The sequence below is a fragment of the Bubalus kerabau genome, chromosome 9, assembly GCF_029407905.1.
Source record: "Bubalus kerabau isolate K-KA32 ecotype Philippines breed swamp buffalo chromosome 9, PCC_UOA_SB_1v2, whole genome shotgun sequence".
Classification (NCBI taxonomy): domain Eukaryota; kingdom Metazoa; phylum Chordata; class Mammalia; order Artiodactyla; family Bovidae; genus Bubalus; species Bubalus kerabau.
This window is the reverse complement of record NC_073632.1, coordinates 97,318,722-97,342,413: the sequence shown is the minus strand read 5'-3', so window position 1 is coordinate 97,342,413 and position 23,692 is coordinate 97,318,722. Positions and strand designations below refer to the sequence as shown.

General features: G+C 45.1%; 1 protein-coding gene across 3 annotated transcripts in view; it reads right to left on the bottom strand.

The window, feature by feature from the left end:
• Positions 1-303: 303 nt before the first annotated feature.
• Positions 304-23,692, bottom strand: part of ESR1 (estrogen receptor 1) — a 280,990-nt gene continuing 257,601 nt past the window's right edge. For all 3 annotated transcript variants that reach the window (XM_055535993.1, XM_055535992.1, XM_055535990.1), the window contains 2 exons: positions 9,786-9,969; positions 304-4,938 (listed from right to left, as the gene is read on the bottom strand). In XM_055535993.1, coding sequence (XP_055391968.1) covers positions 4,704-4,938; positions 9,786-9,969 — 419 coding nt within the window. In that variant the 3' untranslated portion in view covers positions 304-4,703. The remainder of the gene's footprint in view (positions 4,939-9,785; positions 9,970-23,692) is intronic.

The following is a 23,692-nucleotide window of genomic DNA, read 5'->3' as shown; positions in this document are numbered from 1 at the left end:
TCATATAATCTGCACAACTGTGAATTAGGTGTTACTGTTATCACCTTGCTGATGAGGAAGCAGAGGCTCTGAAAATTCATGACCAATGGTCATAAAACTTGTATGTGCCGGAGCCAAGAAGTGCGGCCAGGTCTGCCTGACTCCAAGGACCACACGTTCCCTTCTGTGCCTGGGGCGGGAGGTCAGTGGGGGTTGGAGGGGAGCCTGGCATCAGACTGATCACCTGAATTCACTGCACTCTGACGATGCATGTCACCACTCTGATCTTGGGCAGCCAGCACTAAACCACCAGCAAGAAGGGGGCTGACACAAAAACAAACAAAAGGCTTTCATTTAATTCTTTATTTGAACATCAAATAGGTAGAGAAAATTGTTTAAGGTGCTTGAGCATCCCACTGGATTCTTTTTTTTTTTTTTAAGGTGCAAAAGAGGTTTACAAGTGTGTTTCATTAAACAAAGCAAAGCTGCAACAAAACAGAATCACATCAATAATAGTATGTATCGGCGTATTAATCCATCAAACACAATTTGGCATTTGAGCTTTTCCCCGTAAAAACAAGAGCTCTACACTGAAGAATACGTAGTGCACAAAAAGCGCTGTTTATAAACCGTGAGAGAACATAAACTGGCATAATGTCACTTATTAATTCAAGTCTCTATGACCAATGACCTCTCTGTGAATGCAAAGGGGTCTGTGCCTCAGGCACCTGTTCATGGGGCTGTATGTGGTTTCCAGGGTACACAGCTCTGTAAAAACACACTGAAGATGGGTTTGAAACATGGCAGCATTTACACATTTTAAAAGTTCAGGCACATTTGGATGCAAAAAAAAAAAAAGAATAGAAATTTTTCTTGAATCTCTGAAAGACAGTGCAAACTTGAAGTGCCATAATAGAGGCAGCAGTTACTTAGAAAATAATTTTCAGTGACTTAGAAGGAGGCCACATTCACTTTAATCCAAATGGAAAGGAACTGCAGTTAAAAACAGAGAAATAACACTAATGAAAAGGTGGATGTGTGGGACGGCACTTAAAGTCATTTGCTCCAGTTGACAGTAAGTTTTCAGGGAGTTCACCCAGGAACTGTGCAGTGTCATCTGGGTCGTCATCCCAAGACTTGAACCCAAGAGAATCACGGTTATCTCAGAAGCTACATATGAGTCTACATGTGTTTCTAATAACTAGTTTCCGGAAGCAAATCTGCCTGTGAATATCAGACGTTAACTATGGTCCTAGTGATGACTCCCAGTACCCACAGTCCATCTCAGAGGTGGGGAGTGTGACTAGGAAGGGATTTGGGATTAGTTTCATGTAGGGATAGTCTAAACCAGTGGCCTAAACCAATAGCCATTTCAGCGTATAAAGATTTTAAAGCAAGAACATTGTAATGGGATCAGAAGTTGGATTATCAGTTAGCCCCTTATTTGTTCAGCCCTCAAAAGGCATGGGCTATGGCATGGTTAAACATAGTTGCAAGGTTAATAGGGAAATTGAATCAGTGACTATACTTCCTCAAGGGCTGGGTTTTGCAACCTACCTAGGGTCTTCTCTTTGGATGAACTAACCTCTCTGATTGTTGCGTGACAGCATTACAGAATCATTACTGCAAGCCTGGAGCTAGGCAATGGCTAAAAGAAACACAGACCACCAGCTATTTCTTGGACTGTACTGCACATGCCTCTAGTTCTGCCCCAGAACTCAAGCTGCCATTACAGGATCAGCTGTCATATACAGCTAGTTATTCCGGGTTAACAGGACACAAGTGAAATACTGAATCCCGGTGCATGCCCCAAGTGCCAGTGCTGATCTGCCTCAAGATGCTTTCAGGACTCTTATCACGATATTTTTCATTCTTAAAATGCCCAAACCCATTTCCCCACTCTATTCCAACCCATCCACTCCCTCTCTGACCATGTCTTTCAAACTTTAAACTGTATCAGAGTAGGGGGGAAAAACACAGCATATTCCCTACTTCCAAGTAACATCAGCTGCAAAGTATTAGCTCTCCATTAGTGGCACTTCATATAAGAACAAGAGATTTCTAAAATTACTTGAAACTCCCAGGCTACCATACCAACCATCTGGTGCTCTCTGCCCATTTCAAATGTAATAGTGTCTTTACATGAATACAAACATCTTATGTGAATAATGTAAAACCCTCCGCTGGATTATTGTTTGGATTTAGCTGGTATTACATCATCTAGAATCCTAGAATTTTTTTGTTTGTTTTTATTTTTTTAAAAGAAAATCTAAGTATAAACATTAAAAAGAACCCACTGACCCATTAGCTACTGTCCAAAAATATTACTACTTATATTTTGGTAAAGCAAAATTAGCTGCCCTGAATAATTTTCCTTTTCAGGCATAATCTCTGCTACATATGATTGTCTATCATTCAATATCCAACAATAGGCATCTGGATTAGTGCTATTTCATCTACTGTGGATATAAAAGTTGATATGAAAATGTGATCATCATTTAAATGAATAATCACCAGGCCTTAGGCATCAATGACTACATGACAAGGTAGTAATACAAAAAAAGTAAACATATTTTTTGTTGGCTTTGAATGTTAACCCAGTCAAATTAAATCCAAAACAGAATCACTACATTCAGTTGTCTGATAAACAAGCATTGCAATTTCAAAAAAATATATATTATACTATATAAGGTGCTTCTTAAACAAAAACAACAAAAGAATTATGTTCTAAACATTCTTACTGCAGATGCATAAAATCGGCCCCAAATTTAGATGCACTTGTGAAAAAACTTTTTTTTTTTTTGGCCTTCCCAGGTTCCTGGCCCTTTGGTGATCACTTACTGGGTAATCAGATGAGTGAAATCCACTTTTGAAACAGGCATCCCAAGAGAAGCCCTAGAAGCTTGGCTGGGTTTGTTGACTAACACATTGCCTATCAACAGGGTTCGAGTTACAGACGATGTGGTCACCAGAGGAAACCAAACTTTCTTTATAGCTGAGAAGGGGAACTAATTCATAATTGCTTTAGAGAAGCAAAGACCCAGGGAAGCCTGCCCTGTGATTGGAGTGAGCTTTTCTTGTTTAGCCTATAGGTCCAATGGATTCCTATGGCCCAATTCTAGTCTTTCTCTCTTGGCTTAGGAAGTTCAATGAAATAGAATCTGGAGAAGTTTTGTTTCCCCCCACCACCCCTTGAGGCTATACCCTGATTTTTGCATGAGCTGCATACAACCAAGGGCAGGTGTGGTCTGACCAGGCCCCAGGCAGCCTGAGTTCAGAAAGCTCCAATCCTGGCCCTCCTCCCCCAAGGAGCACTTGCCTCCAACCAGGGTCACTGGGAGCATAGAAGGGAGGAGGAGGAGGACAGCCCTCCATGGACCCCAGGGCAGCCCCGTACTACACTGTGGGGTCAGCCTGTAGCACTCCTAAGTGGCTGCAGCCTGTGGCAGGGCCACCCTGAGCCTCACAGTTTTATCCAGTTTCTGCCCTGTTTACCTCTTTGGTCTCTAGCCCCTACGAGAATCATGCACGTTTACTATTAAACCCAGTGCCCCGGGGCTAAAAGTGTCACCAGAGTGCCTGCTCCTTTGCCCTTGGTCGCAGCCTGAAAGTGAAAGTGAAGTCGCTCAGTCGTGTCTGACTCTTTGCGACCCCATGGACTGTGGCCTACCAGGCTCCTCAGTCCATGGGATTTTCCAGGCAGGATTTTTGCAGCCTAGGCACTAGGAATTCACCTTGAAAGCGACACACCAGGAAGAGCCATGTAGAGCGCCCTCTGCTGGTAGGAGTGAGATCACACTAGAACAGGTCCTGAAGCCCATTTACTGCAAGTCCTGGGGTTGGAGGGGGGTAGGGGGGTGGGGGGGAAGCAGGGGGAGGTGAGGCTTTCTTTTATAAAATGAAAATGAAAACAAAAGACAAGTATCTATCTAAACTGGTGGATGTGGAGGTTATTTAACTGGGATCAACTTTGCTGCTTTCCATGGATCCATGGGAAGCATGAATTAATTGGAACCCATGACCTATATATATTTAGTGCTCTAAATGGTAAAGCATTTAGCAAATTTGAAGGTGCAGTGTACTAAGCTGACAAAGTCTTGACAATTAGGGGCCTTCCTTCCCTGTGTGCATCTTGTATTCCTATAGGGGAAGTGGGTGGACAATCACTGAATATTCTGCTACAGCCATACAACAGAGCAAAAGCTTTAATAAAATGATATGGACCTATAGGAATACAAGAGGACATTATAATGAACCCTGGGCCTCGCTTTCTCCAAGTCAGCCATTAAAGGAGCCACTTTCAGTTCTTTCCTGTGGCTGATGCTCAGATCCATTAAAAAGTGCTTCACATTCACGGAGGTGAAATGTCCATTCTCCAGGCCTGGGTCACAAATAGCTAAAGTGCACAGTCATCTGAACCCAGCTGGGAGACCGAGCTCAGTAATGAAGCGCTAGGTGAATCCTCGTGCTGAGTAAGGTAGCAAAGGCAGAGAGAGAGAGAGAACGGTTACAAAGAAATGAGCCCTGGAATCCCTTTGGCTGTTCCCAAAACAAGGCGTGCCACGTAGAACTGAGTGAGCGAATGAATGGCCATCCACATCAGAAAGCCCGTGGTGGGTGCATGCCAAGAGTGTGTGCAGGGGCAGAATTCGGCTAGAGTGATGCATGATGTGGGTAAAGTGCAACAGGGATTCTCAGAACCTTGGCAGGGAGCGGGGGAACTCTCAGACTGTGCTGGGGAAATTCTCTGCCTCCCCAGTGATGTAATATGTTTGCAAGGAATGTGATGAAGTGCAGCCAGTGGGGGCCAGCTGGCTCTGATTCACGTCCTCCGGGGGTGCGCTCCCGAAGTTGGCTGGGGCGTGCAGGCGGTGGGCATCCAGCATCTCCAGCAGCAGGTCGTAGAGAGGCACCACGTTCTTGCACTTCATGCTGTATAGATGCTCCATGCCTTTGTTGCTGCAGGAGGGGAGACACAGACAGGACCGCTCAGACCAGACTCAGACCCAGGACGGCTGAAACGCTGAGGAAGGGCAACTAAGAAAAGCCCCAGGACACTATGCCAACCTTTCTTCCTGCTTCAAGAGCCAGTTTAGGGTTCACTACACAGGTGACTTTCTCTCCTCTATCACCGCTACATCTAAAAAGAGAAGTTGTGTTTGTTGTTGTCATTTAGTCGCTAAGTGGTGTGACTCTGCAACCCCATGGACTGTAGCTTGCCAGGCTCCTCTGTCCATGGGATTTCTCAGGCAAGAATACTGGAGTGGGTTGCCAGCCACCAAGCAGGAAAAAGGTTTTTTTAATGGGGGCGGGGTGGGGGTACATCGCTTGGCATGTGGGATCTTAGTACCCTGACCAGAGATTAAACCCAGGCCCCCTGCATTGGAACCATGGAGTCTTAAACACTAAGACTGCCAAGAAGGTCCAGGAAGGAACTTCTCAAATACGCAAAACAGTTCAAGAAGTTCCCTTGCTCACAACTGTCCAGCTGCTTCTCATTTAACTCAGAATAAAATCTCAATTTCTGGCTGTGCTGTGCAAGGCCGGACTGACATGCCTTCCACCCACCTCTCAGACTTTGTCCCTCCTCCCTAACCCATACCTTGAGCCAGCGGAGTTTTCATGCTGCCCCTTAAAGGCACCAAGTTCTTTATGCCTAGACTTAGGGTACCTGCACTGGTTCTTCCCCGCCCTGCCTGGAGGCACTTCTCCCAGATCTCCGGATGTCACCCATTCTGAGAGACCTGCCAAGACCCCAAGGGCAGGGGGCTCAAGGCCCTGCGGCTTTAGCCATCCTCTTTCAACCTCACTCCGTTTACCTGCCAGCGCGCATATCAACCTGAAACCCTTCTATGTATGTATTTATGTACACATGTATTTTTATTCTTTTTAAAACACCTTTACTTGTCTGCCTTGGGTCTTAGTTGCGGCATGCGGGATCTTTGGTTCTGGTGTGCAGACTCTCTAGTTGTGGCACACGGGCTCAGTAGCTTCGCGGCATGAGGGATCTTAGTTCCCCGACCAGGATTCGAACCCTGGTCCCCTGCGCTGCAAGGCAGATTCTTAACCACTGGACCACCAGGGAAGTCCCTGTATTTTTATTCTTGCTCCCTAAGCACAAGCACATACACACAAGCACAGACACACACAGACCTAACACACACGGTGCAAGTTCCACGAGGGGTAGCAATTTGTCCACCCTGTTAGGCCTAGCACAGTGGCAAGAACATGGTAAATCCTCAGAAAATACGGGATAGACAGGCAAATGCAGGCAAATGGCATTTCTCCTTTGACCACTCTCCCCTACTGTCTTGCTCCACCAGCCACACTTCTGCCTGTCTCCTCCACCACACCACCAGCAGGAGAAAAAAAACCCAAACACTATTATCTAGCTTGAAATTTCTTTTAAAAGAATCATGTATCGTAAGTAGGCAGACCAAGAGCCTCCTAAAAATTACTTGCATTTTCAGTCAGGGGAAAGTCAACCCTTGTTGGAGACGTGCCATGAAAACAATCAGGCTTCAGAGCAATTCAGGCCGTATAACAGCCACCAAAATTACATTTTTAAGTGGGATTCTGTGGTTGTTTTTTTTTTTTCTGGTTTGTTTGTTTTAATTTAAAATGCTGTTAAAGTTAAATGCCCCTGGATCTGACACCGTCTTTTTCTTGCAACCCGATGAATCACATTTACCGTGAGATGAAATCTGGTGTTAAATGCTCTGCATGACAGCATATGGTCGGGGCCAAGCTTAACACAACAGAGTTCTGTAATTTAGATTGGCTGTAATGAGGCACCACAATATTGTCGGTGTTGGTGTGTGTGTGTGTGTGTGAGAGAGAGAGAGAGAGAGGGAGTCTGCAAGCCAGTTCAAAGCTTGCAACAGAACAGCAAATTCTCTTCAGCCCTTCACACAATTCAAACAGAAACTCCCACTGCCATTGCCCTTTTCCACCTTTTGCCAGTAAAACTAGCAAGGCTTGTATATTCAGTGCAAATACACTTTGGTATTAACTAATGAGGCTTCCTAATGCTGAGAAGCAGTTAATGGATCTGAAAATTCAGCAATTCCAACCACCACCACCAACAAAAAAAATCCTTCATCTGTGATATACAGTTTCTCCATCGAATTCCTAGCTCAGAGTAAAGCTAATATATTTTCTTCAAGGGGAAGGCTACTCTCTGAGCCAGGAAATTTGGTAGAGGCTTATGTTATTCTGATCCATCCCCCTTTTCCCTCTGTGTAATATTCATCAAAAGAAATGGACAGGAAAGGACTGAAAATGTATACTCCAAATGCAGTAATCTACTTAACCTGGCCGGATTCTCGGGGACTCCTGGGAACACAGACTGCAGTCACTTTGACAAGTGAGAGCCATCATTTTTGAATTTCAAATTCACGGAGAAAACCTCAGGTAATTTGTCTTTTCCTTCATGAGTGACAACTCCTTCACTCAGTAATGAAGTTATGCTCATATACCGCATCTAAGAGTTCATACATGGCACTGAGTGGGTTACAACGAAAGAAAGATACATTTATTTTCTCAAGAAGCGAACGACTTGTGGAGTTAGCTCCAGAAAAGGAGCCACCTGGAACTCTGATGGGATGAACTTCTCGCCACCTGACTCACAGTTTTTCAAGGTTTGAAGACCCCTTAAAAAATAAATCTCTTTCCAGACACCTTGGCCCTTCCCTCAGAGCCACTGAGAAACAGAATCTCTTTTTCATTCCTGGAGGCCTGAAGTAAGCCCAAGGTCATAGGGACTTCATCATGCAGGTGTACCATCACTTTGTTGTGGTCTTTCTGGAGTAAAGAATCTAATACTTTCTTCATCTGTTCCCTGAGGGATAAGTTCTGTTCATGGGAACAGTACCCAGTAAGTCCCTGGCCAGGCATTTAGAATAGAAACAAGGCCATTTTCGCCTTGTGGTGCAGAAAGCCTCTATTTCCTCCGCTATCAACCTTCCTTATCTCCTATAGAAAATATTTATTGAATAGTCACTCCGTGCCAAGCCCCATGCTTCGGGGTACTGGGTCCACAGAGTAAGCAAAACAGGTTGTGAGAACTGTCTCACAGAGTTTACATTTGTAGTCTAATGGTACTGAAAGATAATAAAATGGGCAATAACAATCTGGAAGAACAGGCTGTAAATCCCATCTACGTGTTAAGGGTCAGGAGATGCTTCCTGCAAGGAATCGTATCTAAGCTACGACAGGCTAGCTTACTGTCCAGGAAGATTCACTCTCTGTGCCCTGTGTTCAAGATCCTTGACTTTGGGTGTTATTCTATGACTTGCTCGCCCAATGGGATGTTCGTGGACATGGACTGAACTAAAAGATTAAAATGTGCTTCACCAAACTGACTCGCCCTCTGGTGCCTCTGCCATCAGTATGAGAAGAACGTGTCCCAGCTCTCCTGTTGGTACAAGGAGGACAAAAGGCACTCGGGTTAGTCACCCAGCTGACCTTCAGGCCTGCAGCTTGGTGCAGAGCCTCCAGCTGTGCCCAGCTTCCATCACCTGACCTTCAGGTGTGTGAGTCCAGAGGAAGTAAAACAGCTGTGCAGTCAACCCGCAGCCTGCAGCACCTCCCCGCTGAGTCAGAGAACAGCTGATCAGCGCCAGAGCCTAGACTCCCAGGAAGTCCTACAAGTAAGGCTACAGCATAAGAGGGGCTTCCCAGGTGGCTCAGTGGTAAAGAATCTGCCTGCCAAGAAGGAGTCTTAGGTTTCATCCCTGGGCCAGGAAGATCCCCTGGAAAAGGCAATGGCACCCCAGTCCAGTACTCTTGCCTGGGAAATCCCATGGACGGAGGAGCCTGGTAGGCTGCAGTCCATGGGGTCACTAAGAGTCGGACACGACTGAGCGACTTCACTTTCACTTTCATGCATTGGAGAAGGAAATGGCAACCCACTCCAGTATTCTTGCCTGGGAAATTTCATGGACAGAGGAGGCTGGTGGGCTACAGTCCCTGGAGTTGCAAAGAGTCGGAGACGACTTAACAACTAAAGAATAGTAGCAGCAGCAGCAGAGGATAAGAAGTAATGGAAGCAAAATAAATGGATTTATATTTTCATCTAAAAGCAATGGGAAGCCATTCCAAGGCTTTAAGTAGGAAAACAGTGCAATCAGATTTGGTATCAGAATGATCACACTGGCTCTACCGTGGAGAGTAGATCAGAAAGGCTGTTAATGGATCTGAAATTAAATCTGGAGAGATAGGTTAGGCAGCTGGGACAGACATCTAGGAGGAAATGATGGGGACTCGGACTTGGATCATGGCAAAGGGGGCGACAAGAATGGTTTGAGAGGGCTAGAAGAGTCGAGGTTGACCGTCCATGAGGGGTTTGGACCCAGAGTGTCTCATTTAGAATTTACACCCATAAGTAAGAAGAGTGTGACACGGGAGCTGTAACAGATGTGCCCAGTGCCTTCTGAGGACGAGTGTGCTCACAGACTGCCCATGACTGGCAGGGACAAAGTGAACAACCAAAGAAGATTCCCCCTTTCCCTGACCTGCATGCCACACACTGTGAACCCACGTAAGATGCTGCATGGGCTCCAAGCTGAGCGTGAGTTAGCGCTTCCTCTGTGAAGCCTTCTCTGACGCCTGCCCACACCCCCAGACAGATTCGGGGCCTCCGTCCTCCATCCTCCCATGGTGTTCACGCTCTTCGTGGGCCCAGAACTGCCCCAAGTGTGTTATCTGTATGCAGGCGTCAGCCCTTCCTGGGCCTGCTGCCACACAGGGTTGGGGGCTGGGTTCCCTTACATCTTTGCTGTGAGAGAAACCCAAGGAGGCCTCACCTCATGTGCCTGAAGTGAGAGAGGATGAGGAGGAGTTGGGCCAGACGCCGGTGCTGCTGCTGCAGAGTCAGGCCTGCTTTGGCCATCAGATGGATCAAGGTGTCTGTGATCTTGTCCAGGACGCGGTGGATGTGGTCCTTCTCTTCCAGAGACCTCAGAGTGCTGGACAGAAATGTGTACACTCCTGAATGTGCAGAGAAAGAGAGAGAGAAACTCAAAGAGGATAAGGTCCAGGGGTGATACTGAAACAGTGCCCCTCTGAAGCCCCGACCCTCCACGCCCAACCACTGAGAAGTTGAGGATCTATTTGGTCCAGGCAACTATGCAAAACTCCTCATGAATATATACGTCTGAGAGCACGTGTCTAGGAAACTCATGTCACCTCCTGTGTGTGAGCCAGTTTTCAGGGTTTGTCATCAAGATTTCCTAGAAAGGCTCTGCTTGCTTTGGGGCCGTGACAGTCATACCAGCCATCTCTTCTCTGACAGGCCCTTCGCCAGTGCCAACTATCCTGTTAACGCTGATGACAGCTCCAGGAAGGCAGCATTATCGCTCCATTTCACACAAAGAAACCAAAGTGCCAAAAAACTGTATTAACTTGTGGAGTGAACTCAACGGGACAGAGCAGAGTTGAGAATAACCCCAATGTGCCGACTCCACATCCAGTCTTATACTGGAAACTCTCAGAAGACACGTGACACCCTAGGTGAGATGCACAGAGTGAGTAAAAGGGATTTACTAAGTGATTGACAGGTAACATTTGCAGGTAGGACTTAATCTGCTGCTACATTTCAGGTCAGGTTTGGGGCCTTCGTACTTTTCAGGCTCAGCTGAAAGGTTTATGACAGGAAGGGCGAAAGGACCCTGGGAAGTGCTGTTTTTCATCGCCAAGTTTGGATTTATGTGCCCTCTTGCCTTTCTTCTGGTAGTAAACCCCTGCTCTTGGAGCCACAGGTAGTCTTCAGACTAAAATTAGACAATCGGGTCACTCGATTCCTTTGGATAGCATTAGCCTCGCGCTAGAAAATCAAAGATTTTTCTGGGCTTGTATATGGCTTCCTTGGGCTTCCCTGGTGGTTAAGATGGTAAAGAATCTGCCTGCGATGTCAGAAACGCAGGTTTGATCCGTAGGTGGGGAAGATCCCCTAGAGAAGGGCATGGCAACCCACTCCAGTGGTCTTGCCTGGAGAATTCCATGGACTGAAGAGCCTGGTGGGCTACAGTCCACAGGGTTGCCGAGAGTTGGACACAACTAAGCACAACAACAACAACAGATACGGAAGCTGTGGATGGAAATTCTTTCCTCTAGGGTGGAGGTGCTTGGAGGATGAGGATATGGGGCTTGTAAGCGCCACCTTCCCAGTAGGAGAGGCTCCCCCTGCTGAGTGGAGCCAAAAAACAAGCGGCAGAGGTGATAGTACCGTGGGTAGGGGAGGGGGCGGGGAGGGACGGGAGAAATCACGGTTCCCCTCATAAGGTCCTCGTCCCTACTTCTTCCATCTGACCTTAAAGCTTCCATCATATCCTTTTAAACACACAGATCCATAAATTTCCTGTTTGCTTAAGACAGTGTGAGTTGGATTTCTGTGACTTGCAACTGAAAGAATCCAGACGCTTTAAGTTGGGAGTTCAGGAGACAAGGAAGGTGAGTGATAAGAGGTGAGAAGTATTGAAAGCAAACGGAAGGCAGGATGGAGCAGTCTTGTCTCGAGACTGCAGCGATGGATGCTCTATCAAGTGAGCACTGCAGAAGCCAACTTGTCCTGCTCAAAGCACAGCCCCTCGAAGGGAGCAGATGACGAAGGCAATGGTACCCCACTCCAATATTCTTGCCTGGAAAATCCAGTGGACGGAGGAGCCTGGTGGGCTGCAGTCCATGGGGTCACTAAGAGTCGGACACGACTGAGTGACTACACTTTCACTTTTCACTTTCATGCACTGGAGAAGGAAATGGCAACCCACTCCGGTGTTCTTGCCTGGAGAATCCCAGGGACGGGGGGGCCTGGTGGGCTGCCGTCTATGGGGTCGCACAGAGTCGGACACGACTGAAGTGACTTAGCATACATCTATTTAGCAACATTATTTTCAGTCTTATTAGTCCACTGGCCCTCCCATAAATATATTTCTCCTTCTCCCCTCCCCCCATCCTCACTGGGTATTTTCAAGTTAAAGGCCCCCCAGTTTATGAATCCCCGACTCTGTGCTGGTGGCGCAGTGATGAGTTACCACTCACGCCGCAGCCTGTAGGATGAAAATGGGGAAAACGCCCACACAGAGGAACTCATAGTAAACACAGTTGTAACTGCCCAGAGTGGGAAACAGCTAATATTCAAAACAAATACAGCAACAACAAAACCAGAACGGCCAGGCTCCTGGCTTACAGGCTGTAGAATAGAATAATGTAGCTTTTGGTACCCGGAGGCGTTCTTGTCCAAAGGAAACAGAGCCCAGGATAAGTAAGCAGTGGACAGGCAGTGGGACGAGAAAGAAATTGCTGGATTACTTATGTTCCCTGTGGGCTTCTGATAGAGAAAGGTTGTGCTCATTAGAAAAAAGGGCACATGTCCAGTGCCTTGGGGTGGACCCGGAGGTAACGGGTGGCCAGGGAGGTGTGCACCAGTGGGTTGGGGGGCCCGGGACAGCCCCTGCTGAGCCCCACGGCCCTGCCTCTCCCTGCCCTTATGTCATCACACACACATTCTAGCCTGGTGTCTCTCAGAAGCCCTGCCGTCTGGCTGGAATACCCTGGGAACCTGCCCAGGCCACAGAGCTGACTGAATCCAACTTGGATGATGCATTTTCTACCAATTTCCTTTTTTTTTGTTGTTACCACCCAGGATGCTGGCCTCACTCACCAATCATCCCATTCTTGTTCAAGGAAACCACAGGACGGAGGAGCTTCCACGCCTCTGCACCTGCTCGTCCTGCTTGTGCGCCCAGGGTGAGAGCGGCCGGTACAGAGCTGCGGACGTGTTGAGACCCCACGTGGCACCCTCCCCTCGCCAGCAGAGGCCAGAGCCTTGGCACGCAGGCTCCTGGAAGTGCAGCCCACCTCCCACTGCTGGTTCCCCCTCCTGTACTGGTCCTCCCTCCAGCCTGTTCTCCCTGAGAAGTGTGCGTGCACTGCGTTAGGAGACAGGGATTCCAAGCCTTCTCTTAAGTGTTAATGTCGTAAGAGCAGCTACTGCCTGTGGAGGGTTGCTTTTCTTAACTGACTTTCCGGATACCTGCCATTCTCAGAACAAGCTTGTTTTTCTAGTCCTGTTTTGGCACCAACACAGCTTATCATCTCATCCTTGTCAGCAGATGCTTCCTAGCTGTGCGAATATACTTAGAAATAAACATACAGTCCTGCTGGAATGCCAATAATCGACAACAGCAGCCATCTTCTTTCTGGGCTTTTCTGGCAAGAAAAAAAAAAAAAAAAAAAGTGGTCCCAGTTTGTTCTCTATTGCTCCTAAGGGGCCAGTGGAGAGAAACAACAGAAATCCTAATTCCCAGAAGGCTTCAGGTGCTCTGGCAAGAGCCAAGCTAGGGCTTCTGGTAATTTTCATACCCCAGGTGGTCCCTGCCACCCTGGACAGCTGTGCCACTGTTCCCAGAAGCACAGAGCCAGTGATCAGACAGTGCGGGCCTTCAGAAACAGTCTTACAACAAGGCAGGCTTTTGCAACTCCCCAGGCTGCTCCAAATCCCCAAGATGGAAAAAACAATCTGTATGTCATTATCCAGGCTCGAAGCGCTGTTGGCAAATCCGAGCTTCTACGTATTCTGAATCTTGCGGCCAAACACTGGGAGTCTCGGGAAGACTCTATGGAGAAAAATCTGGTGGTAGAAAGGAAGGGGGAGCAGAAGCGCCTGGACACCCAGTAGAGAAGAGAGCTCAGCCTTCCGCTGCCGTCTCTGGCTCTCACTGCCTCGAGCTTCTGTGCTCTCCTTCCCCCTCTTGCTCTGCTCAGACACTCTCCTTCCTTCCTTCCTTCCTCTTTTCCACTCCATCCCACAGGAACACCCTTGTTGCCCCTTCATCACTTTTCCAGATGATGCAGTCTTCTCTTCGGGAAGCTGGAAGAATGCAGATATGGAGACGGCGGTGCACACCTGCCCGTGACTGTATCCAGAGGAAACACTAGCAGGACCCGGGGCCACACGCCCGGGCGCTGACCTCCACCGGGTGGGGGGCGCATCCAGCTGTTCTCGGAGAAGTGAGGAAGGAAGACACTGATGCTTCAGAGCAAAGTCTTCAAGTAAGGCCATTTTTTTTTCCTTTTCTTTTCCAGAAGGACGAATATGACAGTGGATCCTGGGAGAGTCCTTGTGTCCACAGCAGCTTGACCAGAAAAGCAAAGGGAATGACTCAAAGGAAAAAAGAAAACTCCTTAAACCCCCAGCTGTAAGTGGTTTAGACCTGAAAGCTGCTGCTCTGCTGGAATAAAAAAGGAACTTTTGGGGGGACTCGGCACACGAAGGACTCGGTGACTCGTCCGCAGATCAGACTGTTAGGTGTGCTGCTGGGCATGGCTCCCACAGTCAAACTGGTGTGTTTGCTCTTAAGTGCCTTCTCGGCGGACAGTTTCACGAGTGCCACATTCGTTTTGGGCATCACGTCTAATGGCTGCTCCTCCTCCTGGCACTGTGGGTCCTGTGGGATGTTGGATGGCTCATGGTGGCTGAAGCTAGTTAGTGAGGAGGGCTGTGCTGGATAGCCTACAATATGTGGGACAGTCCCACAGAATGAAGGACTTCTTTTCTCTTTCTTTTTTAAAGGGCAGATAATTTCATATTTAAAGTTAGACGTTCACTTCACCAAAATAGACACCATCCATCATTAAAGATGCATTAACCATCAAAGATTTTGAGTTCCAGTTTCTTTGTGTGTGTGTATGTGAGTGTGTGTGTATGTTCTGTGGCAGAGTTTTCCTTTTTTAAAATTTCTGATTAGAGTATAATTACTTTACACAACTGAGCACACACATGCACACATGCATAAAAGTGAAAGTGTTAGTCACTCAGTCGTCTCCCACTCTTTGTGACCCCATGGACTGTAGCCCACCAGGCTTCTCTGTCCATGAGGTTCTCCAGGCAAGAATACTGGAGTGGGTTGCCATGCCCTCCTCCAGGGGATCTTCCTGACTCAGGGATCAAACCTGTATCTCTTATGTCTCAGGCATTGGCAGGCAGTTTCTTTACATGTAAGCATTTTACTACTTTATCAGTTTTTGTATTGTAGTCAAGCCTGGGCATCTGCATTGAAATATACAGCATTTTATTTTAAATTAGTTCAATATTATCCCTCCTTTATGATCATTTTGAAATTATCTGAAATTATATTTTAAAAAAAGATATACATGTATAGACTATTATTTACTTCATTCTAGGCTAGTCAAAGGAATATGCATGTTTTATTGGACTGGTATTGGTTCCTGGCAATTCTTTTTTTTTTTTTTTTCCCCTGCATTCAAGCTTAATTGTATATTTAATGGCTTTTTCCTTAAGCACAGTTTTATTTTATTTTTAAATTAATTTTTATTAGCGTATAGCTGCTTTACAATGTTGTGTTAGTTTCTGCTGTATAGCAAAGTGAAACCGATATACATACATCCCTTCTTTTTTTGGATTTCCTTCCCAGTTTCAGTCACCACAGAGCACTGCGCAGAGTTCCCTGTGCTATATAATAGGTTTTCATTTGAAGTTCCTGGCAATTCTAATAGATTTATTTCCAGAGTTTGTGATTCCCAAGCATGGCTGTCTCTCAGTCTCGTCTGTGGGGTTTTCCAAGATGTGGCTGTACAGGTTCCAGCCAAATCTGCTGACCGAAAGCTGGAATTCGAGCTCTTGTATCTGTGCTTCTTAAAAACTCCCCACTGAGGAGTCTGATGCCTAGCTACGATTAAGAATCACATGATTACCATGATTTGCTCTTTTATGGCCACTACTATGTAAGCTCTTAGAAACATGGACTATATCTTCAGTGAAAAGTGTCTTATCCCAAAGCTGAAACTACTTTGAGGATTTCCTTTCCAACTTCCTTGCCATGTTGTGGTCCCCTATGCTTCTTTCCCCTTTCTGGCTGGGTTGATTAGAATGGAGATAACTCTTAGGATGACCATGGAAGTCACCCAATTAATATTGCAGAGTCCTTGTACAACCACACGGAAGAAGGCTCTGGCACTAACCTATTCAAGCACCCAGTGATATTAAGTAAACAAGAAACAAACCTTCATGTGTTTGCAACATTATACATTTTGGAGCCTATTTGTTATAGTTGTTCTACTCTAAGGCAAGATGAGAAGTATTTTATGACTTGCTGACTGTATCAATGAATAAACTGTATAAATCAGACAAAGTCAAAGTGATGCTTGGTACACCTCCTTTTGTTGCCATTTCTGCATTCCTAAGGCCTTAGGTTGCATGAAACTGAAAGTGTTAGTCACTCAGTCAGGTCTGACTCTTTGCGATCCCATGGACTGTAGCCCACCAGACTCCTTTGTCCATGGGATTCTCCAGGCAAGAATACTGGAGCGGGTTGCCATTTCCTTCTCCAGTGGATCTTCCTGACCCAGGGATCGAACCCGGGTCTCCTACATTGCAGGCAGATTCTTTACTGACTGAGCCACCAGGGAAGTCCTTAGGTTGCATTATAACAAAATGTGGCAATATAAATCATTTCTCTTCCCAAATGCCAAAACTGCCATATTTTGTCATAGAAAGCATGATGTAGATTCTAGAACCACCTCATCATCTCCTGTCATGCTAATCATTCCTTCTGAATACTAACATAATTCATAGCAACCAATAAGTTCAAAGAATCAAGAGGGAAGCCCAGGATGTCAGAATGTTTAGTTAGTCATCATTCAAAGATGCCGCTCCCAACATTATTAAGGTTTCAGAGACTGCACTGTACCATGCAGGAACTGACTTCTCATGTCATGAACTGAACAAAAAGAGTATTGCCTTGAGCAATATTTGTCCAGAGGCAGGAAAGGTCCATCCTTCTGGCAGTGTGTGATTATTTACTAAAAGGTGAAGAACTTTTCATAACTCCCAGTCCTTGAGCAAACGTTTACTATTACTCTAGTCTTTGTAAGATCACACACTCCTCCAATCATCTTCTAAGTGGTCTCATAGTGAGGTCTCACAGTGAAGATAAGTATTCTTGTCACAACACAACAGGGACCACAGCAGTCCTTTCATTTTGGCATCCCTATAACACCCACAAGTACTCCCGTGGCACAGATGACTATGAACTCATCCACGAATGATTCAGTGACATTTATCAATTTAGCATAATTTTTAGTGAAATCTAATAGATATCCACTTATATGCCTTCAAGCTGACTCAAAGGACAAACCTCTAAATGATTTCAGGTGGTGAAACTGATGACTTGATTTAATTGACCTGAAAAGAAATCTCAAAAGTGTATTTAAAAAAAAAAATTTTTTTAGGACGTTCCTGGTGGTCCAGTGGTTAAGAATTCACCATTGCAGGGAACATGGGTTCAATCCCTGACCCGGGAAGATCGTGCGTGCCTCAGGACAACTACACATGTGCACTACAACAGCTGAGCCTATGCTCCAGAGCCCATGAGTCACAACCACTGAGTCAATGTGCCAGAAGCACTAAAGCCCTCGCCTAGAGCCTGTGCGCCTATGCACAGCAACAAAGACCTAGCACAGCCCAAATAAGTACAATGTTGAAAGAAAAATAAAATCATTTTAGTGGTATCCATGTGTCTCACTCCTATACATAAAATCACCGTCTTTACTTTTTGTAATAAATAGCCCCCTAGCCTTATACCTTTTAGGATGAAGCCATTATGAATCTGTATCGCTGACGCAAGGATCAAAGCCCTGTCTCTTGCGTTTCAGGCAGATTCTTTAGCACCTGAGCCTTCAGGGAAACCCTATGTTGCTTAGGGGCCTCCTTTTTGTTAGTTATGTCTGTGATATATGAAGAAACAGCCAGGTTTCTGATTTTCCTATTCCTCAGTCAATTACTACCTTTCTGAGATCAAGAAGAAGACAGTCTGAAGAGATAACTTGATGGAAAATGGGTGGCCTGTCGAATACAATGGAGTTTGTTCACCGGTTCCATGTGGAACTCCTAGTCCAGGTGAGCTGGCCTGGTCTCAAGAGGTGCTGAGGGTTTCTTTTTTTTCCCCAGAAAACGTAGGTTAACGCAGTCTGGATGGATTTGTTGCCCTGCATCTCACCTTTTCTCACTTGCCGTTTCAAAGACAATGGAGCAATAGCGCAGAGCTGGAAGCTGCTCTTTACACCCATGGGGGCAGATTTATTTTCCAAAAATGATCACAATGATATCTCCCATCCAACATGGGTTTCCAGAATGTGATCTTGGCACTCCTGTCATGGAGATGTGTGAGTTATGCCCCTCCCTGGAGGTTGGGTGGACCCGTGACTTGCTTGCAATCAATAGAATGGGATAGATGACACTGCCTGGCTTCCAAGGTACAATATGCTTGTCATATAAGGCATACAGCTTCTGCCTGTCAACTGACACTTGCTTCTGGAGCCCTCACTGTCTTCCTTGTAAGAGGCACAGTGCAACAGGCCACAAAGAAGCCAAGGCCACAGCTAAGCACCACAGTTGACTGTTGGCTGACGCGCCAGCCAACAGCAAGCATCAGTAGGCAGCATGTGAGCAAAGACCTTTAAGATGTCTCCAGCCAATGACTATCAAATTACTGTTAGTGGATGACCCTCACCTGAGGCCCCAGACATGATGAAGAGGGAATGGTGCATGCCCTCTGTGCTCTATCCAAATCCATGATTGAGACAGTCCAAATCCTTTTTTCTCTTCTCTTAGCCATTCAATTTTGAGGTGATTTATTCCACTGCAGCAGAGCACAGAGCACACCTGGGTGTCTGCACAAGACAGGCAAAGTGGAGACTAGACTCCGGATCTGGTACATCATGAGATGAGACAGCATTGGAGTACTTCCTGCTCCACGTGAGGAATCCTCCCAACTCCCGATGCCTCAACCCCACCTTGAATCTCCACTCTGGTTAGTATAATGGTCAGGGCTTGAGTTCATCCTATCAGATGCTATGCACAGTTAACAAATTTCATAGGAGGTATTTACCCCTAACAACTGCCCAGCTGATGATCAAAATAAATGGATCTTCCCCTAACTGGCAACCTCATATATCAGCACCCTACTTTCTTATCAGAGGAATTCCCAGGTGATGCTAGTGGTAAAGAATCCATCTACCAAGGCAGGAGACATAAGAGACGTGGGTTCGATCCCTGGGTCAGGACGATCCTCTGGAGGAGAGCATGGCAAGAGAAGAGGACACTCAAATTCTCAGCTGCAGCATCCTTATCAGGTGCTGGTTGTAATAAATAGACCTTGTAGAGATTTGCCTAAAGGAGAGTTTTTACGTTGAACAACTAGTCTATTTCATTTTATTTTTATTAAAAGCCGGTAGACCTTATAATGGAATGTGTTCTCTTTGCTTTGGCCCAGCGAAGAAGCTGAAAGCCAAATTTGTGGCCCACTCCTAGGAACTGTACAGATGGACTGCTGTGTGCTAATCTGACTTCTGAATTTATTATTTTCTTCACATTATTTCCCCTTTTTTCAGATTGTGTCAATTACTGCCTTCCTCATTTTGCATCACATGAAATTCAGTAGGCCATTTCAAATCCTTTGTGGAACAAAGGCAATACATAAACAAAATAAAGAACACGCCGCCCTCCTCTGTCAAAGCAATAAACAGGGTTAGCGTGAATACAAATGTTTATAAAACATCATTAAACATTCATCTGACTTCACCGCAAAGCCAAAAAAAGATGATATATGATCTAAGAATATACAGTGGGTTGAATGCACATGTTCTTGTAATTCTGAGTTGAACAGCACTGTTTAAAAATCCTGGGATGATCTACGCTGGTCACTGTGAAGTGACACCTTCTTGTGTGATTGTAAAGGCCACCCCTTCTGGTTTGGGTTTGCATGTTTATCTTCAGAGCCACCGAGATGCAGATATATTCTCTCCCCTTTTCCTAGACAGAGAATGAAAATGGTGAAATGGCTGACACTTCTCACTGATTATTTTGAAAAAGATAATTACTGTCCAAAATTACTGTTTCAGAAAGATAAGTGGACATGTAGATGATACCTATTCTTCAGATGTATCCGTTCCATCATTTCAAGAGAGCTCTGCATTAGATGAAAATTGTGTTGAAAAAGTGTCGCGTGACTGTGACAGTCTGTCTCGTTTCTCCTTAACAGAGCCTCGTGAGAGGATGTATTACATCGTAAAAAAGGAGACACAGAATTCTAGAATTGTGGATTTAACTTAAGTTTCATGGTTTTTCGCACCATTTGGAGGAACAAAATCCTTTTAAAAGAGTGAACTTCCTGTGAAACCTTCACATATAAACTGAATGAAGTCAAATCTCTCTGATTAAAGCAGAAGAAATGGGGAAGTGGAGACGAGAGGTTGGTCCCTCAGCCTCTCCCTCTCTGATTCACGCCCCTATCCTTTGGTGACCGGAGGCTCCTTCTGACACACAGGGCTCGAGCAGAAGGTTTACAAACCACTGATCTCAGGACCATGAGAAGACAAGCCACAGACTGGGAGAAAATATTTGCAAAAGACACATCTACTAGAGGACTCTTAGCAAAATAAATAAGAACTTGAAACTCAAGAAAGAGAAAATCAATGACCCAATTAAAAACTGGGCAAAAGACCTGAACAGAGACCTCACCAAAGAAGAGATAGAAGATAGGCCAATAAAAAGATCCTTCACATCATATGTCAATTGTTGTTGCTGTTATTCAGTTGCTCAGTTGTGTCTGACACTTTGCAACCCCATGGACTGCAACACGCCAGGCTTCCCTGTCCTTCACTATCTCCAGGAGTTTGCTCAAACTCATGTCCATTGAGTCGGTGATGCCATCCAACCATCTCATGCTCTGTTGCCCCCCTTCTCTTCTTGCCCTCAATCTTTCCCAGCATCCGGGTCTTTTCCAATGAGTCAGCTCTCCGCATCAGGTAGAGAATTGATGAGAACAACAGGGAGATGCACCTACACACCTATTAGAAGGACCAAAATCTAAATGCCAACAACAGCAAATGCTGGCGAGGATGAAGAGTAGCAGAAACTCTCACTCATTGTTGGAAGAGATGAAAAATGGTGTAGCCACTTTGGAAGACAATTTGGCAAATTTTTACTAAACATACTCTTTGTATATAAGCCAGCAATCATGCTCCTTGATAGTTACCAAAATGAGTTGAACATTTATGTCTACACAAAACCTTCATGTGGACATTTATGGCACCATTACTCGTAACTGCCAAAGCTTGGAGGCAAGATGTCCTGTAGTAGGTAAGTGGATTTGAAAGTGAAGTCCCTCAGTTGTGTCTGACTCTTTGTGACCCCATGGACTGTAGTCTACCAGGCTCCTCCCTCCATGGGATTCTCCAGGCAAGAATACTGGAGTGGGTTGCCATTTCCTTCTCCAGGGGATCTTCCTGACCCAGGGATCGAACCCGCGTCTCCCGCATTCCAGGCAGACACTTTAACCTCTGAGCCACCAGGGAAGGTAAGTGGATAAACTGTGGTAAATCCAGACAATGGAAGATTATTCAAGGCTATAAAGAAATGAGCTATCAAGGCATCAAAAGACATGGAAGAATCTTAAATTCATATTACTACATGTAAGAAGATAATCTGAAAAGACTACATAATGTATGATTCCAACTATATGACATTCTGCAAAAGATGAAACTAAGAAGACAGTAAAAGATATCAGTGGTTTATAAGAGTTATGGAAATGGGTGGGATGAATAGAGCACAGAGGATTTTTAGGGCAGAATGTCCTCAATGTCTTAAATATCATACAATATGGAGACTACTCCGTACAATACTGTACTGAAGGATACATGTCATTTTACATTTTTCAAAACCCACAGAATGCAGAACACCAAGCACATGCATGTGAAAGTGACCCTTAAATTAAACTACAAGCTTTAGGTGATAAAGGTATGTAAACATAAAAGTTTATCAATTCAAACAAATCATTGATACATCTCTGGTAGGGGATTTTGATAGTGAAGGCAGCTGGGGGTGGGGTGGGGATGGGGTTACATGGGGAATCTGTACCTTCCCCCGGCTTTGCTATAAACCGAAAACTGCTCTAAAAATTAAATTTTACAAAAAAATATTTTTATTAATTTTTAATTAATTTTTAAAATTGAAGTATAGTTGATTTATAATGTTATGCCAATCTCTGCTGCACAGCAAAGCAACTCAGGTAAACACATATAGACATTCTTTACATAAAGAACTATTTTTATTCATTTTTAATTAATTTTTTAAATTGAAGTATAGTTGATTTACAATGTTATGCCAATCTCTGCTGCACAGCAAACTGACTCAGGTAAACAAATATAGACGTTCTTTAAATATTTTTTTCTTTTCTTTCTATATTTTTTTCTTGGTCTGCACTGCACAGCATGTGGGATCTTAGTTCCCTGAGCAGGGATGGAACCCATGACCTTTGTGTTGGAAGCGGGAAATCTTAACCACTGGACGACCAAAAAAAAAATTATTTTTAATGTAAAAAGGCCCCCTACTGATCCACTCATTATTTTACTTGCTGGGAAACAAAGGCTCAGAGACATTAAGGAGCTGGGGCTAGTGGATGCTGCTGCTGGGAGGGTTTTCAGATAGAACATAAGGCTGGACTTGCCAGAGGTCACCCTGTGGGTATAAATGGCAAAGCTGGAACTAACACTCCAATACTCCTCATTCCCGGCCAGTGGTCAAAGGCCACACAAAGAATTTCCTAACTTCCAGTTTGTGAAAAACTGGAAATGACTGCCAGCAACAGTCTCGCCTCCAGAGATATTTGAGAAAACTAACTATTTCTCTGGGATGATTTAGGAGCACTCCAGAATTTCAAAACATTAGGTACAAGATGGCAGAGCAGAGGTGCTGATGGACTGAGGCCTCTGCCTCTTTAATTAAGAATGTTTATCAAGATGTTAACAACGGTCACCTTTGTGTGGTGAAACGGATTACTTGGGAGATTATTTTTCTTGGTGGCTTTTCTGTATTTTCCAAGTTCCCTGCCTTGGGCATGCATGCCTTTCATAATCTGGTGAAAGAAAATGCTATTGCAAATACAAAATCAAAGTGACTTTCACTTCCATTATTTCAAAAGCTTTGCCAACGCCTGGACTGATGGGAGGGAAACCCAAGCTGACGAATGGATATCCCAAGGACTAAGGAGCTTGCTGTAGAGATATTCCTTGTTACTATTTTCATAATATTTCTATCATCGGTAAGGCTGTTCACGTTTCTGAAACTTCTAAGTTTGCCATTTTGGCAGAAAATGGAACTAACAAATTTGTTACTAAAGCTTCTGAGAAAAATTTTCTTGGCTGGAAATACCTCCAACATGTCATCAGTAACCTGAGTTACTTATCTAAGTACAAAAAAAGATCAGCCTCAAAAGACTGGTAGCCCATCTTCCTCCAGGATTGGCAAGCTGAATTGCAAAGGAAGCAGAGCATTAAGGTCTTACTAGAAGGAGCTGAGTGCCTGGCTTTCACTGAGTGTGAAGGCTATATTCTCTCACTTAGAGAGTAACATCTGCTTTACCAAAAGTAAGTAAGAGCAGATGCTTCACCATCTAGATGAAGATGAATTTTGCATTCTGGATTGAATTTATCAGTACTGTTGCTGCCGATTTTAAAGACTAAACAAATTGTTGCTGCCAGTGCCCCCTCCTGCAGTCATGCTTAGCCCCTTGGTCCAACAGCCCATTGTCTGACTGCTTCCAGTTGTAAGAACTGGAGACGAGATTACACTTAGTCCTTGGGATCCATGAGATCAGACAGGGCATTCCTGGAACCAGCAGTTTCTTGATCACTA